We start from the raw sequence: 19,122 nt of genomic DNA on the forward strand, positions 1-19,122 counted from the left end.
CTAAGACACGGGGGAAAATCTCCCAAAAGAGAGGGATCTGCCTGGAAGCCTTCAGGAACCCTAGGCCTAGGCTCCCAGCCAGGCTGCTGTTCTCTGCTCTGGAGAAACAGCCTGAAGTCTGTCTCCCAGTAACTTTTTTTCTACCCACAGAGTAGGTAGTACTTACCATTCAGTGGTTTTGCTGTCCTTGTTTACCACACCACCTCTATTCAGCCCAGTGCTGAGCAACCAGCCCCCTATACTGAGGTAGGTCTTATGGGGGGAAGGGGAGGATCCTACCCAAGTGCCAGGACCTTAGAACTGGAAAGCTGGGAGCTAGAGAGCACTGCAGGGGTGAGAGATGCATGGGAGCCGTGCTTCAGTCCTAACCCCATCTTTACTCTTCCGTCAGAGTAGACACAATTCTGTTTTGACTATTATCTCTGTGAGGCCTAGAAGTCAATTGAACACAGCAGAGGCTTCTACAGGGATGAATCAAAGTAACTGAGTGCAGGTAACTGTATATAACTCAGTGTGGAACATATGGCAAAAATTTAAAGACAAACAAACAATAATGTCCAGTTCGGACTCTACATCACGTTTTGTTAGGAGTACTGCAATCACTAATTTGGCTCATTTTCCCTGTCAAAAGAGAAAAGTAAACAGGACGCAGTGGCAAGGTGCCTAGGGTCCTAGCTTCTCTGGCGCTGAGAGGGAAGGATCATCTGAGACCAGGAGCCAAAGGATGAGATAGCTTGACAGAGAAACTGTGAAGGAAGCCTGGCCACCCAGCCTCTGGTACCCAGACCCAGCTCTGTCAGGAAGGTCTTACCAGGGTTCCATCTGTCAGGGTGCAACCGGAGAAGCGTTTTGCGAGAAACCCCTCAAAGTTAGTTGTTCTCTGAATGGCAAAAAGAAGCAACTTCACCTCAATTTCCTTAGCTCTGGCTCGCATGATTTTGGAAAGTTCTGTCCTTCAAAGTAAAGAAAAAGACAGCTGTTAAACATCTTTCATTCATGATATCGTAAAGTGGGCTGGAGAGATGGCTCAATGGTTAAAAGAATTTGCTGTTCTTGTAGAAGACCTGGTTCAGGTGCCAGCACCTACATGGTGGCTCACAACCATCTGTAACTCAGTTCCAGGAGAGCTTCTTCTGGCTTCCACAGGCACAGGCATGCACATGGGGAACATAATACATGAAGGATATACATAAATATATATGTATTTAAATATTAACTATATGTCAAAGGAAATAGTTTACATTCATTCAGGAAAAACATACTGAGGTCTATTACCAATTCAGTCTAAAGCCTAGGGAATAGAGATGTAATGTCTTCCTTCCCATAGGGGACACAGTCTAAGAACTTTCCTCAGATCCTTGAACCCAACATAGTACCAAGCCCTATATATGCTATGCTTTCTCCACACATATATCTACAGAGAGGTTTGATTTATAAATTAGGCACAGTAAGAGAGCATCAGCAACTTAAACAACAAAACAACAACTATAACAATATATTGTAATAAAAGCTGTTTTCAAACTCATGAATTGTTCCACCACCCATGGAGAGTGAATCTACACATACAGGGAGACTATATACATCATAGTAAGACTACACAAAGAATTATAGATGCTAATCTGATAACATGGTTATTACTATATTTATATCTCTATGTGGGTTTTTTTTTTGTTTTTGTTTTTGTTTTGGTTGTTGTTGTTGTTTTGAGACAGGGTCTTACTGTATATATCCCTGGCTGCCCTGGAACTTGACCTATACCAGGGCCTCAAACTCAGAGATCTGCCTGCTTCAGACTCCCGAATGCTGGAGTTAAAGGCATGCAGCATAATACCTTGCCTGTAACTTCAAATTTTCAGTCATTTGCTAATAACAGGGTGAAACTTATTCCCATATAATCTATATATCTCATATAATTACACAAGTCATGAATTACTGAATTTCAAAGCTCTTCATCTTCTAAAGAACTCAATACACAGTTCTTCATCCAGATCAAAGACCCTAGAAATGCCCATCAGAGACTCAGTGAAAGACAATATTATATGCTTGGCTGCTTCTGCCTATGTGTATCATACCTAGGTGCTCTGTTGCAGAATGCAGGTTATGTGGTAACAGTGACAGGTGAGTTCAGAGTAAGCACTAAGCCATCATCTTCCCACACAATCGACAGAGACAGACCTCGAGCCTGAGTGTGACCGCAGGATATTCACCAAAGTCCCACAAGGAAGCTTAATAGCAGTACTGCCTTAGCCAGGACAACAGCAGACAGCAATGCCTGCAAGACTTGCAGTCTTTAGTAAACTTCCCAGCTAGCTCAGGCCAGCCTTGGCAAGTGTGCTCAACTGAAGCTGAGAGAAATTAGTAAGCAATTTCTCAAGAAGGTCACTCTTAAGATTTGACTATTTATTAAAATCTATATCCCATTACAGATGGCTGTGAGCCACCATGTGGTTGCTGGGAATTGAACTCAGGACCTCCAGAAGAGCAGTCAGTGCTCTTAACCTCTGAGCCATCTCTCCAGCCCAAATAAATCTTTTAAAAAATATTGTATCTCTGATCTATATGTATGATGGCAAAGTACACCACCAAAAGTGAACCCTAACATAAACCATGGATTTTGGTGAGCCTGTTAAGGTAGGTTCAAGGACAACAGGCATGCCAGTGGAGGAAGGTGGAGCCATGCTGGTAATAAGGTGGCTGTGAGGGGTGCATGGGAAATCTCTATAATGACCACCTAGTTATGATGTGAATTTGAAACTGATGTAAGCATTAAAAGTCCATTTTTAAAAAATAAAATCAATAGTACATAAAAACATTTTGTCTCACAGTGTATATAGTTTGAAGGTACTTTCTATCAGTTTTTAAGGAAGATTTGGGATCGGGTATAGCCAAAATGGTAGAGAACTCATGCTCAAGGCTCTGTGTTCAATCCCCAGCATCATGAGTGGGGGAGGGAAAGAAAGGGAGAGACACAGAAGGGGGCAGGAGAGAGACAGAACTACCATAAATGATCCTAAGGCAGCTGAGCCCTTTTTAGATGCAGGTATTTTCCCTCCTGTATTAATCTAAAGACAAGCATAATTACATACTGTTAGAATGGAACAAATAGCAATGAAAACCATTTACCAAGCTGTGTGGTATAGTTACAAACAAATAATAAACAGTTTGACTGTGGCTGTATCTGTCCTGGAGATACCTGAGTTAACTTTGCTGGGGTCTAATTCTTCCATAAAGAACTTTGTGGCCTAAACTATATTCACAGACACAGCAGAGAGGATAAAAGGGAGGTCTTTAAAATGCCTAGGATGTTCAGATGCCACCGTAAGAAATTACAAAGTAGGGCTGGAGAGATGGCTCAGCGGTTAAGAGCACTGACTGCTCTGGCAGAGGTCCTGAGTTCAATTCCCAGCAACCACATGGTGGCTCACAACCATCTGTAAAGAGATCTGATGCCCTCCTCTGGTGTGTCTGAAGACAGCTACAGTGTACTTATATATAATAAATGAATAAATCTTAAAAAAAAAAAAAAGATGCTTAAAAAAAAATTACAAAGTAGAAACGCTGTATTATGGAAATACATCCAACAAATTCTTTCCTTGGTGTCTGCCAAGTCCTCAAAGAGAGACTGCCCTGTCCTCATGGAGCTATCCGTCTAGAAGTCAGAAGTCAAATGATGATGGAAGGACATCCTCTGCACAAATGTACACAATCCAGAAGCAAGGGAATGTGGCATGATCAGTCACTCTAGGCAAACATGACTGGTGAGGTCCTAAGTGGTAAGGCAACTTGTTTGAGTCAAGGTCTAGACAATGGGGAAGTCTTGGAGCAAAGAAGAGAAGATGAGGCCGTCGTTGGTATGAGGGTGGTGCCAATCATTTGGTAGAGATGGAAATGATGTCCAATGTGCAGAACACACGGAAGTCAGACCTGGAAGCAGGGGACAGCTGAAACTTACCTCGTCACATGGCAAAATTCTACTGAGATTCTCTCTGTCATGCACCACTCACGAGGAAACATCCGGCCATACTTCTCTTCATAGTCCACAAGCTGGCGTTTTACCCAGGCATAACGTCTGTCAATTTTGTCCAGCCAGGCGACCTCAGGAAGGAGGGAACAAAACCATTCAATACTCAGAAGTGGTAATAGCAAGCAGAAGCCAGGACACAAGAGAGAATAGCCAGCCTCCATTTCTGCCACTGGAAAGGGTCTACACCACATTATTTCCTTGAACTGGGGGTTCTCACCTGGGGACATCAAGGGTCTATGTATTGGCTAAAACTGTATGCAAAGTGTTGTGCACAGGTACACTCTTCTGGGGAGAAGAGCTATGGCTTTCATTAATTTCTCCAAACGGCCAGTGACTCAAAATGGTGAAGAACCACTAACCTGGAAAGTCAGTCTGGGGATTTGTGGCTCAGTGCACGACAGACAGTTGTTAACAAATGGTTAACTGTTAGTAAAGGATAGCTCAGGAGGGAGGCAGCATTAGTTTCTCTTCCAACAAAAGAGTTTCATCTGACCTTATCTGGTCAATACTTACATCTTGGTTTTCTTGAAAAAGTACTAGATACTCTGATAGATGCTGTTTAATAAACTTTTTGATGATTTCTTGTTTGATTCTGGGGTCCAAAATATTAGCCACCAGGCACGCATCTCTCAGGACATTGCTGGGTCCTCCTGGCCTCTGGTAAAACAAACAGCACACAGCAGTTCAGGTGGCAGAAGCGCCTGCACATCTCCTGGCGGTGACAGCTGCTTCTCACCTGCCTCTCACTGCTATTAGTGCGCTCCCTGACGCCCAGTCTTGTTTCAGGAAACGGATATTTTAGTTACCTGTTCCCTGAGAAAAGAGCATCAAGCTAGTCTTGCAACAGCCAACTTAAAAGCTAGCCTGTGAACCCACAAGGCATTCAAAAAACAGAGCCAGCAAAGATCCCAAGAAATTTTACTTTCTGAGTATCAAAACTGATGACCTAAAAAGCCAGAGTGACAACAGATTCTATTGAAGGGTCCAAAGGCAGTACCACTCACAGTGCCACTTCCTCCTGCTTCCGACTTTCCTAGGACCCTGTCGTATTGTTCGCTTGTGCTGTGGCCTGCCTGCCTGCCTGCTTTGAGACAAGACCTTGCTATGTAGCGCAGACTGGCCTCAAACTCAGGCTCCTCTTCCTTCAGCCTCGCAAGTCCTGGGATCACAGGCATGCCCTCCCATGCCCAGCTGTCATTCCTGGTCTTAAAGAGGTATACTCGTGACAAAAAGGGTGATGGTTTTAAAAACCACACCAGGTTCTAAACTGCCAGATTTGTTTCACCGATGGCCAATCGCACAGCCAGCCAAAGGTGACGTCTATGGCAATGGCTCCATGACCGGAAGAGCTGATGCTGGGAGGGGCTATAAGGATGCAGCAGCTAGGACGGCCTTGTTTCCTACCAAGGCTACTGGATCTCACGGACTGGCTAGCACATCCTGAATGTACTGCTGACCATGTCCCTAAGTACAGAGTTCTGGAACCTCCCTGTTCAACAAGACAGCCTGAAGGCTTGGGAGACGTTACTCAACCTCACCCCAAAAGCAATGGACTTGAATCAGGATGAGCGTAAGTTTTTCTGAAGCTCTCCTCACTGCCTTTGTCAATTCTGTAAGGCTCAACTAATGCAGGTGTCACACAAGGTGCCTGAGCGCAAACTGCTACAATGACCTGCTCCATTCTAAATGGCTATTCTTCTGTTCTCTGAGCACACTGAATGTTTAACTCTGGCTTCAGGATGAAAATATGTGAGCTCACTGACAAGTCACAGAGACTAACACCTATAGGCTCAGGGGCTTAAATTCTCTCATTTACAAGACATTTACTAGATTACCTTGGTTGCTTTAGTTACATTGCTATTGCTGTGAAGAGACACCATATTGGGGCCCATGGGTCCAGCAGCAGGTAGGCAGGCAGGCTGGCAGCAGGCGGGCAGGCCGGACAATGGAGCAGTGGTTAAGACTTAATATCCTTATCCCAGAGTAGGAGGCAGAGAGAGAGAGCGCACCAGGAATGGTGCTGGCTTTTAAAACCATAAAACCCTCCTAAAACAACGAAACTGGCATAACTCCTAATCCTTCAAAACACTTCTACCAACTGGGGACCAGTATTAGAACACTAATGGGAGCCACCCATATTCAAACCACCACACTTGGACACTTTCTTTTAAAAAAAAATTTTTTTTTTTTTGAGATAGGGTTTCTCTGTGTAGCCCTGGCTGGCCTTGACCTCAGAGGTTCACCTGCCTCTGCCTCCCAAGTGCTGGGAAATAAAGGTGTGTGCCACCATGCCAGACTCAATTAACAATTTTTCTTAACACAGATCTCCTGTGCAGCCCATGCTGGCCTAGAACTCAATATGCAGTTGTGATGGTTTGCATATGCTTGGCCCAGGGAGTGGCACTATTAGAAGGTGTGGCCTTGTTGGAGGAAGTGTGTCAATGTGGGGTGGGCTTGGAGACCCTCCTCCTAGCTGCCTGAGGATGCTCAGTCTGTTCCTGGCTTCCCTCAGGTGAAGATGTAGAACTCAGCTCCTCCTGCACCATGCCTGCCTGGATGCTGCCATGCTCCCGCCTTGATAATAATGGATTGAACCTCTGAACCTGTAAGCCAGCCCCAATTAAATGTTGTCCTTTATAAGACTTACATTGGTCATGGTGTCTGTTCACAGCAGTAAAACCCTAACTAAAGCAGCAGTCCAAGCTAACTCATGATCCTTCTGCTTCAGGCTCCAGGGTGCTGGGGTGGTAGGCACACCCATCAATCAATACTTTAAAAACAATTTTGGTTCCACTTTTCAAAACAGGATTAGTATTGTAAAGACTTGTAGAAAAATCAATAGCCTTTCAAAATGGAAAAAGAAAACTCTTAACAATATTCCCTATTAAGAAACAGCCAGGAAAGGGAATCAAGCCATTAAACCCTTTTAACATCATATGCCACTGGGACCTGGGAGAGAAGGTAGAAGGACCAGAGTTAGATGACGGGCAAACAGTAAAGACAACCTTCGCCCATATCCTTCTGAAGCGTCATGCAATGGGATGGGGCAGGGAACATAGGAAGGCAGTTGCCTAGGAAGACAACTGTTTACAACCAGCCATTAACTTGAAAAAGCAGCTACTAGCCAGGCACCCTTTTCTGTTTCTCAGAACTCCATTTCCTATAGGGTCAACAGGAATATGGCTTTCCAGTCTCTTCCTTTTCTGAGTAGCACAGAGTGACTAGAGAGATGAGGTTCTCCAAGTAAAGTGCTTTACCAATCATCAGATTCCTGGCAGTCAGTTGCAAAGCACAGAGGCGGTAAGGTGAGGAGCTGGTCTATAGAAAGCAATCTCCAAGCCAGAGCTGCCATCCCCACCTATTTCCTCAGAGGGAAAGCGATTAAGATATTTCCAGTTATTGAATTACAGCGCAGATTCAGGAAATGCTCCTTGGCTCCCAAGTGGATGTATACCCCCATCTCCACCCACAGAGCCCGGTGAGGAATGCTGCTGTCCGGGTGCTCTGCTTCACTTCTGCCTTCAACAATGCTTTCTCTTGAAATAGCTCAAATAATAGAGAAAACAAGCCTCTGCGGGTCCCGTCCTCCCGACACATGCAAAGCATTAAGATGACATCTGCTGCAGTGTGAAGGATGAAGCTAAGAGCAGCACAATGGCAGCCAGGGGAGGGGAGCCCGAGTGAGACAAGAGGGGAGCCCGAGTGAGACAAGTACCCAACAGCTCCCAGGCGAAAGCCTGTAGGCCTCGCAGACACAACAGAGACAGCGGCACCACCGGCGAGCTCGAAAATCCCGGGGACAAGGACTCCCGTCATTAAAAGTGAGTCTCTGGACTGTGTCAGGAGTTACATAAGCTCCCAGACATGCCTCCCAGCTGTCCTCTCAGCAAACCAAAGCCAGTGTTATGCAACCATCCTAGAACATTAGGGTTCGAAGTTTGCTTGCTTGGTTTTTTTTTTTTTTAAACACAGCTATGAGGGGGGAAAGTGAGTTTATAGGGCAGACAAAATACAAGACTTGACACACATTAATTTAAACCAAACAAATGCCATTTGTTTTTCCCAGAGAGAGGGTCTCATGTAGCCCAGGTTACCTCACACTCACTATGTAGGAAAGGATGAATTCCAACTTCTTTCTCTTGCCTCCACCTTCATAGGGCTTGGGTTACAGACATGAATCACCACACCCAACTTATTTGGGGCTAATGATCAAATTCAGGTCTCAAGCACACTTAGGTAAATATCTACCAACCAGTATCCCTGGCCTGAGTCCTCTTCCTGATGCTGGAAGGACACAGGTAAACAATCAGCACTGCACTGTGACACTTAAAACAGGCTCATCTGAGTCGGCAGACACTCGGCCTATGCTAGCCAACACTTGTGGATACAACATGAGTTACCACTCATACACACATTCCCTGCAGGAAGTGCGAACACAGTGATAACATCAGAGGCAAAATACAAAGCAGTACCTTGGTACCCTGTGAAGGAAATGCTTCTTCAAAATCAGCCAGGATTTGCTGTCCTAGCTCTGTCTGTGCAGCCTTCACCCTGCAGGAAAAAGGACTACATTTAATGATCCTCATATACAAGTGTGCATGGACCCACAGGGTCAGAACTGTGGATGTCTCTAGGACTGTGCAGGGGATTACCTGGGAATGAAAAGGTATATATAGCTAGGAAAGAGATGTCACATAGAAAGGGTTATGACAGGCATTTCAGGGTGGATGTCTTACTCTTTTTGTGTGTGTGTGTGTGTGTGTGTGTGCGCGCGCTAGGGATTGAACCTATGCCTTGGGCATGGGAGGCAAGTACTCTGCCACTGAGCTATACTCTCAGCCCGTTAGGACACAGATCTTGGTCACTCTTACCTACTGAGAGGTATACAGGTTGAACTCGTATGAAATTCATTGGGGGTAGTTAAATACAGCATCCTGATCAAACACAAACCTGCTGTATCACTGGAACAACTGCTTCCTAATCTGTGGGGTGCATACTGGAAAGAGTGGTTCGGACTGTTTTGGGGTGGTTGTACAGTTGCTTTTGATGATATTTTAATTCAGAAACCTAATATTTTAAAACAACAAAAAGAATATTCTCTAAGGAAAAAGAAAAAAAAAAAAAAGAGCGAGATGATCAATGAACCATTCTTTAAAAGTGAAGGGCATAATCCCAGCACTGAAAAAGTAAAGGCAGGAGGATCACAAGTTCAAAGCCAGAGGGAGATGCACAGGAAGACCATGTCTCACAAAGCAAAAAAAAGACAGGCAAAACAAGCAATAGGCACTGGATGAAGATTTAACTTCCAGAGAATAGAACTGAACTGTAAGGAAAACTAAGTAGAAGGGTGGGATGGGCCGGGCCAGGCTGGTTCTTAATGGGATCTGCAGGACTGATGGGTGCTCAAGAAATATGCAGTGTGAACAAAGGGGAAGGGGAAGCTGCTAGAAAGAAACAGGAAGTGCCCATCAGCAAGGGCTATGATCATGTCCTCCTTGTCCCTGACCGTTGCCTCTGCTGGTGATACCTGGCTTATCCCAGCCAGCAACAGAGCCAAAGAGCGAGGCTATTGGGCAGCTCTTGGACTTCCCTGAGCCTGAGGTAAAGACTTGCTTTGCTAAAAGTACCATGAAACAGCATGCCTCCTTTCCTGGACTCCACCCTGAAACTTCTGGATTGATTTACAAAGTTTCTAGCAATAGTGAACTTAAAACCACAATTTCTTTGGCTACTTAGGAGAACCTGGCAAGGGGCTGAGATTTTATTTTTAACGAGAGGATAGGCATGACCCAGAACACTCAGTTTCTTCCTGTGGCACAGTTATAATCATGCCTGATTCCAAATACTTTCCAGGGTTTTTCCACTATCTTCAAATGTTCAAACCATTCCTATAGAAGAGTTTATATTCTTTTCAGTTTGTGTTCAAGATAAGGCTGTGCTGGAATCTACCCCACCCCCACCTGGAGTTGCCTCAGAGACATCTGGAAACTTCTCCTGAGTATAAAGTCTGATGTGAGAGAAAAGAATGTGCTTTCATAAAATTGTCCCTCAGAGCATCTTCTGACCTCTCAGAGTGAGCCAGCAGGCTGTCTGCTGTGGGACCGGGTCACAAGGCAAAGATCTGATGCTATTGCCTCTCTGTTCTGACCCTCTTCTTGGAAGCACAAAGACAATACCAGTTTTTTCCTGAGCCACAGAATAAATCCTGTGGGTGAGGCCCACCCCTAACCAATGGAATGCATGGGCAGATGTTCAGGGCTACCAACCCCTCAACAAGAAGACTACTGGGCTCAGCTCTGCCTCTGCTACCCCCACCCTGGTCTACTACAATTGCCGATCTCTACGGTCTTGCTGATTTTAACACCACGGTGGCTGGAAAGACATCCACAGTACTTGATGGGTCTTGGCACCATGGCTTCCACGTGTAATGATTTCTAACTAATGTTCAAAGGGAGGGAGGGAATAAGAAAGTGAGGATAGAGAGATGGAGGCCTGTGCTAGAAGACTTCAGTGTCTTTCCAGTCCTGGTTATTTCACAATACCCAGCTGACAGTTCTAGCTGGCAACAGCACCCACCTTTGCAAGTGGCGGCAAGTGGATGCATAATTAATACTGACTAGAAAAATCAGCTTCTGCCTAGAACTGTTTGCAGCAATGGTGTTAAAGTGTCTCCGTGACTGAGATGAAAGAGCAGCTATCCCCTGCAGACACTACTGACAAAGACAGATGGCTTCACAGGGTGAGATGTGAGCCACACCTTCCATCGTGGTTACAGCTTCTTATGAACTATTCCCCCAAAGTTTCCTGGGTTGAAGGTTTGGTCATTAGATTCACAATTTGATTGGATTACTGGGAAATGATGGAATAAGGACATGGGGCCTGGCTGCATGGGTAGTGCCCTAGAAGAAGAAAGAGAAAGGGGTGGGTAACTTGTAGGAGCTGATTCTCTCCTCCTAGCATCCTGGTCCCAAGGGTTGAACTGGGGTTGTCCACCATGAGATCAGTGGTTGACCCACTGAGCTATCTTACTGGCCTACATAGAACGTGTATTTTGTCCTCAGATCCTTGCTTTTTATTTTTTTTATTTCTTGGCCTTGTGTCTACTAAGGTGAGTCCCCTACTCCATGATGTGCTCCCTACATGATACTCTGCCTTATCTATATTACCCAGAAGCAACATGGCCAGTGGACTGAACCTATCAACCAAAGTAAGCCCTTAAAAACAAAATAAAACAAAACAACAACAACAAAACCAGGGTCTCAGTAAGTAGCTTTGGCTGGTTTGTAACATGATCTGTAGTTCAGGCTGGCCTCAAACTCACAGAGATCTACTTGCCTCTATGTCCTGAGTGTTGAGACTCGAGGCATGTGATGCTAGTCCAGCAACAATTGCTTTTTTTTTTTTTTTTTTTCTTTTTCTTTTTTTTCGGAGTGCTCTACCACTGAGCTAAATCCCCAACCCAACAATTACTTTTTAAGTTGTTTTCTTGGTTATTTCATCACAGTAGCAGAAACTAACACGATAATCTATTGTCTGAACAGGATCCTAGAACTAAGTTAGCAGGCTTATCATCAGCCCAATGCCCAATAGAGCACATTCTGCAGCTGAGCATGGTTGTGCCCAACTCTATTCCCAGTACTTAGAAGGCAGAGGCAGGTGGATCTCTGTGAGTTCTAGATTAGTCAGGGCTATCCTAGACCCTGTCCAACTACAAACAAAAAAGTTCTTCCTGGCATTCAAATAACAGCCTGTTGTGTGACATTACATGAAGTTGGTTACTACTAGGAAATGAAGCATTCTGTTGCCCAGAAAAGAAAATCAGTGAGTGGCTTCTGGCTCCTTTCCTAAGTCTAATGTCAGTCATAAGGAGTGGTGGCAGAAGTACAGCAAACCAGGAAAACTAGACTTTTACATATCTGTGACAGTCAAATAAAATGCTCTCCGCTGTTCGGAAATCAGTGACCTACCCTCCTATGCAATGCCTTTACAGAATGGAATGGATTAGTCAAATACTATAATACAATAGGTGCTACCAAGAATCTCAACCTAGGGGCTGGAGAGATGACTCAGTGGTTAAGAGCACTGACTGCTCTTCCATAAGTCCTGAGTTCAATTCCCAGCAACCACATGGTGGCTCACAACCATCTATAATGGGAGCCGATGCCCTCTTCTGGTGTATCTGAAGACAGCGACAGTGTACTTACACATAATTTAAAAAAAAAAAATCTCAACCTAGACTGCTGCAGAGACCCAATGGGAGGCTCTGAGATCAGAGATGCATCCTCACAGCTTAATCTGAGGAGGCCCAGACAGAACTTGTCAAGTAGTCAGATCCATCCAGCTTTTTCTTTTTCCCACTCCACCATGTGACTTCCCAACCTGCCAGGCCTTTCTCACATGTAAGAGGTTAGGCATAGCTCTGAGGAGGGGGGAGGTCAATTTAAGGGTTCCAAGGCTTTTTTCTTTGTTTTTTAAAGAAATGCAAGAACCCCTTGCTTTTTCTCAGGAAATACTGACTGACTAGAAGCATTTGTCCTCGTGGATATGCTTAAGCCAGGAGGATTTGAAATGTAAAGATATTAAAGAAAAAAAAAACTTTCCTTCAATGCTACATTAAATATTTAGGCATTTGCCAGAAGGGTAGTTGAAAGAAATAGCAAATCAAGGCCCATGAACTTCATATTTCAAATGTGCAGGCCAGGACTTGAGAATACAATCTTGTGGATGACTGGTGCGATTTATAGGCAGCAAGGTACTAAGGCTGGAGCAATGCGCAGGGTAACTTGGCTTTTCCCCTCCTCCTGAACAAACATTTATTTCTATCATTTCCAGATGGTTCTACTATCACTATATAAACATAAGGAAGACAATTCACTAGAAATGATGCTAAAAATAGGAGGTTTGGACTTTGCTCAAAATTTTAACACCTCTTTGAAAACCGATGGCAGTTGAGCAAACAAGCAGCTGTCACACTGCATTCCCTCAGCACTCGGACTAGGACACGCTGCACTGACAAAACTATGCAAACACAAGCTGCACACTAAGAGGAAGTCCAGCCAATAGTTACAAATGTTCGCACGGCTAACACCTATGATAGAAGATAGGGTTTTCCTCTTGTATGAGCCCAAGAAGGTGGTTTTAACCTGCAGGTCTCAACCCCTTTGGGGAGGTCAAATGACACTTTCACAGGGGCCGCACGTCTGATATCCTGCATATCAGATATCTATATTTTGATTCATAACAGTAGCATAATTGCAGTTATGAAGTAGCAACAAAAATAATTTTATGGTTGGGGGTCCCCACAGATGAGAACTGTGGGTTGCAGCTTTAGGGAGGTTGAGAACCACTGCTTTCAGAAAATGCTGCTCTAATAGTGCTCACCAAGTTTCTTCAAATTTATAAAAACTACACCTTTGAGAAATTAAGGATTTACTTACTTCATTATTGTGTGTATGGGTTTCTTTCTTTCTTTCCATTTTCAGGCGTATCTGTGCATCACGTGCATGCTTGGTGCCCTCAGAGGCTGAGTTGCCATGAGGCTGATGGGAAATCTAACAAGAGCAACAATTGCTCTTAAACTCTGAGACAACTCTCCAGCTGAGGGGAAATTTTTTTTTTGAAAAAAGCAAATAGGGGTTGGGGGTTTAGCTCAGTGGTAGAGCGCTTGCCTAGCAAGCATAAGGCCCTGGGTTCGGTATTCAGCTTCCAAAAAAAAAAAGCAAATAGCACACTAAGAACACAGACAAAAAAGAAAGGAAAAACAAACCAACAAGCAAACAAACAAACAAACCAAAGCAATAGAATCGTCTCAAACTGAAGAAAGCTTGGGAACAACCCACAGAATGAAAAGACTGCCTGTGAATCAGGAGGAAATACTGAGAAACTTATAACTCATTAAGGTTAGTATCCACAATATATAAAGAGCTTGGAATGGCAAAGTAAAAACAAAAACTGGGGCTGAGGAATATTAAGTTGGTAGAGTGCCTGACTATCTAGTCACTCCTGGGTTCACAGCCAGGTTGGAGCACCTTTTTGTAGTCCCAACACTCAGAAGCTGCAGGCTGGAGGGTCAGAAATTCAAGATCATATTCAGTTACATGAAGCATTTGAGGCTATCTTGGGATACCTGAGACCCTGTCTTTAAAAAAGAAAGGGAGGGGCCAAAGAGGCCAGGGAGATGCTTAGAGAAAAAGGCCCCTTCCACCAAACCTGAGGATCTGAGTTTGATTCTGGGAACTCATAGGATGGAAGGAAAGAAATGACTCCTAAAGTTGTCCTCTAGGCTCCATTTGCATGACATGACACAAAAACACCCCCCCACCCCCGATAAAATAAATATAATTTTAAAAACCAGGCAAAGTATCTAAATATGTGTTTTTTCAAGGCAAACATAAAATCATACAAAAAAAATGTTCAGTATTACTTCATCTCCAGAGATAGAAACTCAAATCAAAACCCCGAAAAGGAGGCCAGGTTTGGTAGTAAACACCTTTAATCTCAGTACTCAGGAAGCAGAGGCAGGTGGATTTCTGCGACTTTGAGGCTTGCCTGGTCCACAGAGCAAGTTTAAGGACATTAGAGAGATAATGTCTCAGAAAACCAGAACCAACCAAATAGAAATTTAGAAACCAGCAGGGGGTGACCAGAGACCTCAGTGGGAGGCGCACTTGCTGCTCTGTTGTGAGGACTGAGTTCAGATCCTGCACCCATGCCAAGGGTTCAAACCTCTAATTCCAGCTCCAAGGGCTCCAACACATACCCACAAATACATGCACACACACATGAATAAATAAGAATAAAGCAAATCTGACTCAGCTATACCATACTGGGGAATATACCCAAAAGATGCCCTACCATACCACAAGGACACGTGCTCTACCATGTTCATAGCAGCCTTATTTGTAATAGCCAGAAGCTGGAAACAACTCAGTTATCCCAAAAACTGAAGAATGGATACAGAAAATGTAGTTCATATACACAATGAAATACTACACAGCTGTTAAAAACGAGAACATTATGAATTCTGCAAGCAAATGGATGGAACTAGAAAATATCATCCTGAGTGAGGTAACTCAGACCCAAAAGGACATGCATGGTATGTACTCACTGATAAGTGGATATTAGCCAAAAAAGTACAGAACACCTAGGATACAACCTACAGACAGTAAGAAGTGTAACAAGCAGGAAGGCCCAAGTGAGGATGCTTCAATTTCACTTAGAAGGGGGAAGGAAATAATCATGGGAGGCAGAGAGAGAGGGACTTGGATGGGAGAGGGGAGGGAGAGGAGAAGAGGATCAGATAAGTGGGGAGGGGACAGGAGAGAAGCCCAGAGGGCCAAGAGAATGAATGGAAACTGGCAGCCTCTGGGAATGGGATGTGGGGGGACTCTCTAGAAAGTGCCAGAAACCCTGGAGGTGAGACACTCTCAGGACTCACTAGGGGTGACCTTAGCCAAAATGCCCAACACTGGGGAGAGGAAACTCAGAGAGTCCACCTCCAATAGATAGGGATCAAGTGAAGGGACAGGGTTACTAACCCATAGTCAAAATTCCTGACCCAGAATTGTCCCTGGCTAAAAGGATTGCATAGACCAAAATGGAGAAGAGACAGAGGGAAAGAAGGTCCAATGAGCAGCCCAACTTGGGATTCATCTCATGGCGGGGTCCACCAAGGCCTGACACTATTACTGATGCTATGGTGTCCTTACAGATGTCCTCAGAGAGGCCCTACCAGCAGCTGAGACAGAAGCAGATACTTAGATCCTACCATTGGACTGAAGTTGGGGCCTCCTATGGTTGAATTAGAGGAAGGATTGAAGTAGCTGAAAGGAGACCTACCCTATAGGAAGACCAGCAGTCTCATCTAAACCAGACCTCAGGGAGCTCCTAGACTCCAACTGAGCCACCAACCAGGAGCATATACGGGCTAGTCCGAGGCCCCTGGCACATATGCAGTAGAGGTCTATCTTGCCTAGCCATTGTGGGAGATGCACTTAATCCTGGAGAGACTTGAGGCCCTAGGAAATGGGGGAGGCTGGTCAGGTGGGGGAAGTACCCTCTTGGAGGTGAGGGGGAGGAGGAATGGGATGAAGAACTGTGTGTGTGTGGAGCAGGGGTCTGAGAGGAGACAACAACTAGAATGTTAAAAAAATATTTTTAATTAATAAATAAAAAATAAAACAAACAACAACAACAACAAAAAAAAAAACAAAACAAAACCAAAGACCAACCCACAGTGAGATATTACTTCACTTTTTTTTGAGACAGTTTCACATAGTGAATTCCTGATCCTCCTGTCTCTGCCTCCAAACCTGAGATAACAGGTCATCAGGAAGACTAATATCAAAAGTTAAGAAAAAGGTAAGCATTGGTGAGGTGTGGAGATGAGGACACTTGAACACCATGACAGAGGTGTTGACTGGTGCAGCTATTATGGAAAATAATATGGAGGTTCTTGAAAATCCCAAAATGAATCCACGCAGGGTATATACCCAAAGGAGATGATATCCACACTCTATACAGATAACTGCCCTGTCCTGCTCAGAGAAGTAAGTTTACAACAGCCAAGACACAGAAACAAACATTGTCTTTTGATGGACAGATATGGGTTAAAGAACCATGGTGCATTTATCCAGTGGGATTTTATCCAGCTTTTAAAAGGAAGATGCTGACATCTGAAACAATATGGATGAACTCAGAGGACTTAGAGTAAATAAGCCAGACACAGAAAGATAAATATGGTATGATCTCTCTTAGGTGTAGACTCTTAAGAACTAAAGTCAAATACAGCTGCTCTAGTTATCTGTGGGTCTACACTGACAGATTAAACTATGAATCAGTAAGCTGGGGATGGGAAGGTCTGGTAGGGCTGAGGCTGCAGCTCAGTGGAAGAGCTTGTGCTTAGCATTCACAGAGCCCAGGATACATGAGGCACACAGTACATTAATGCTAGGCAGATGAAGGAAAGACTATAGAATGGGAATAGCAGATCACTGAGTCACCAAGACTAGGGCAGCTTGTGCCACCTTCCTGCTCCTCCCTACGCACTGAGAGCAGGTCTGCTTCCTCCACCCATGGGTCCCTCTTTCCTAAGCTCATGACGTCCTGCTCATGGACATTCTTGGCTGTTCCAGATTCCCAGCCTGATATGGCAACCAGCCACGTCTCAGTGTAAAGGGGTCAGGAAGGCCAAGGGGAAGGAAGGGTGGCGATTTCCCTAGCACTTTGCCAAGCCTATTCCGACATTCCTTACAGTCCCTGAGCATCTCCACTGCAAGACGGTACACCTAGCACACACTGAAACCTCCCTTCCTGCCTTAGATTCTTAGAAATTATAAAGACTTAAAAATCAAAGGCCAGGGGCTGGAGAGATGGCTCAGCGGTTAAGAGCACCCGACTGCTCTTCCAGAGGTCATGAGTTCAATTCCCAGCAACCACATGGTGGCTCACAACCATCTGTAAAGAGATCCGATGCCCTCTTCTGGTGTGTCTGAAGACAGCTACAGTGTACTCATATATAATAAATAAATAAATCTTTAAAAAATCAAAGGCCAGGCAAAGGGGGAGCTGGTAGACTAGACAGTCTGTAGGTTTCCTGGTAGAACGAGACTAAAGAACAAAATCACAGCCTAAGAGTGCATCTCACAAGTGAAAGACATGGAGGCTGGAGAGACGCTTTCATGCTAAGAGCAACTGTTGCTCTTGCAGAAGACATGGGTTCAGTTCCCAGAACCCACGTGGTGGCTCACAACCTCCTCTCACTGGATTCAAAGCTCACTTTTGACAAACATAGGCACTAGACACACACATGGGCATACCTGCAGATGCAGGTCACACATGGTGCACACACAGGCACCAGACACATACATGGAGCGCGCGCACACACACACACACACACACACACACACACACACACAAGAACAAATAATGTAAAAGCTAGATAAAATATAAGGAAAGACAGGAAATGGTGGCTACCAGGAGCGGCAGTGTCCTAAAGTGTTCATCTTCTAGATGTGTCTGGCTCAATTACAGTAATGTGGATGGCAGAAGCTGTGCTGCATTCTTACCCTAAACGCTCAGTCTTACCTTGATTTGGCCCTGGAGTCTGTGAGCCTCAGCAGTGGCCTGAGAGTTACCAACATTTAAGAAGATCAGGCCCCTGGCAAGTCATCTGTCAGCTCCTGCAGGTCTAGCCCCAGGAACCTTAGAAGAGCTATGTGGTACCCTCAAGCAGAACAGAACATCCCTCCTCTCCTCAATAGCAAATGGTAGTGATTTCTGATTAGAAACACATAGAACATAACAGAGAACATAAAATAATAATAATAATAATAATAATAATAATAATACAATTGAAAGTCCCACCAAAATATATGAACCTTCAGCTGAGACTCACCAAACATCTGAGCGCCACTACCAAGAGTCAACAAACTGAAGCCCTTACACCATAGGACAAAAAAAAAAAAAAAAACAACAACAACAACAACAAAACCCTGCTGATTAAGTAAAGATGTTAACATCTAGGCCAAAGCACAGAATGGGCACCAGTGAAGAACAGGGCAGAACTGGAAGACGGAGCCCACAACGCAGAAAGCAGCCTCAGAACACGAGGTAGCAGGTTACAGGTTACTACACTCAGGAGTTCCAAAACAAGAGAACAAAGGAAACAAATCCCAAAAACCACTCTAAGAAAGAAATAAAAGAAAGCAATTTATTGGAACTTAAGAAATCTGAGTCAGGCTGGTGGCACACACATTTAATCCCAGCACTCAGGAAGCAGAGGCAGGCAGATCTCTGAGTTCAAATCCAGCCTGGTCTCCAGAGCAAGTTCCAGGCAGCCAGGACTGCACAGTGAGACCAAGTCTCAAAACAAAACAAAACCACCAACCAAACAAACAACAAAATACTGCACAGAGGAAATATAAATGGTCAACCATCAGTTATTGAGCAAATTAAAATTAAAGGAAGCAGATAGAGGCTTTATCCACCAGACTGACTAAAATTAAAATCAACAATACCAAATTTGTTGAGGAGGAATGCATGCTCAAGCACTTCAAGATGGTATTGTGGATCTATAAAGCATTTTGGGAAGTAAATGA

General features: G+C 44.4%; 1 protein-coding gene across 1 annotated transcript in view; it reads right to left on the reverse strand.

Moving 5' to 3' along the window:
* The window catches only part of Vps53 (VPS53 subunit of GARP complex), a 122,307-nt gene that overhangs the window by 60,292 nt on the left and 42,893 nt on the right, over positions 1-19,122 (reverse strand). Inside the window, exons 8-11 of the mRNA XM_032914111.1 lie at positions 8,497-8,575; positions 4,538-4,681; positions 3,953-4,095; positions 812-953 (exon numbers count right to left, since the gene is read on the reverse strand). Coding sequence (XP_032770002.1) covers positions 812-953; positions 3,953-4,095; positions 4,538-4,681; positions 8,497-8,575 — 508 coding nt within the window. The remainder of the gene's footprint in view (positions 1-811; positions 954-3,952; positions 4,096-4,537; positions 4,682-8,496; positions 8,576-19,122) is intronic.

Source organism: Rattus rattus, chromosome 9 (genome assembly GCF_011064425.1).
Source record: "Rattus rattus isolate New Zealand chromosome 9, Rrattus_CSIRO_v1, whole genome shotgun sequence".
NCBI lineage: Eukaryota > Metazoa > Chordata > Mammalia > Rodentia > Muridae > Rattus > Rattus rattus.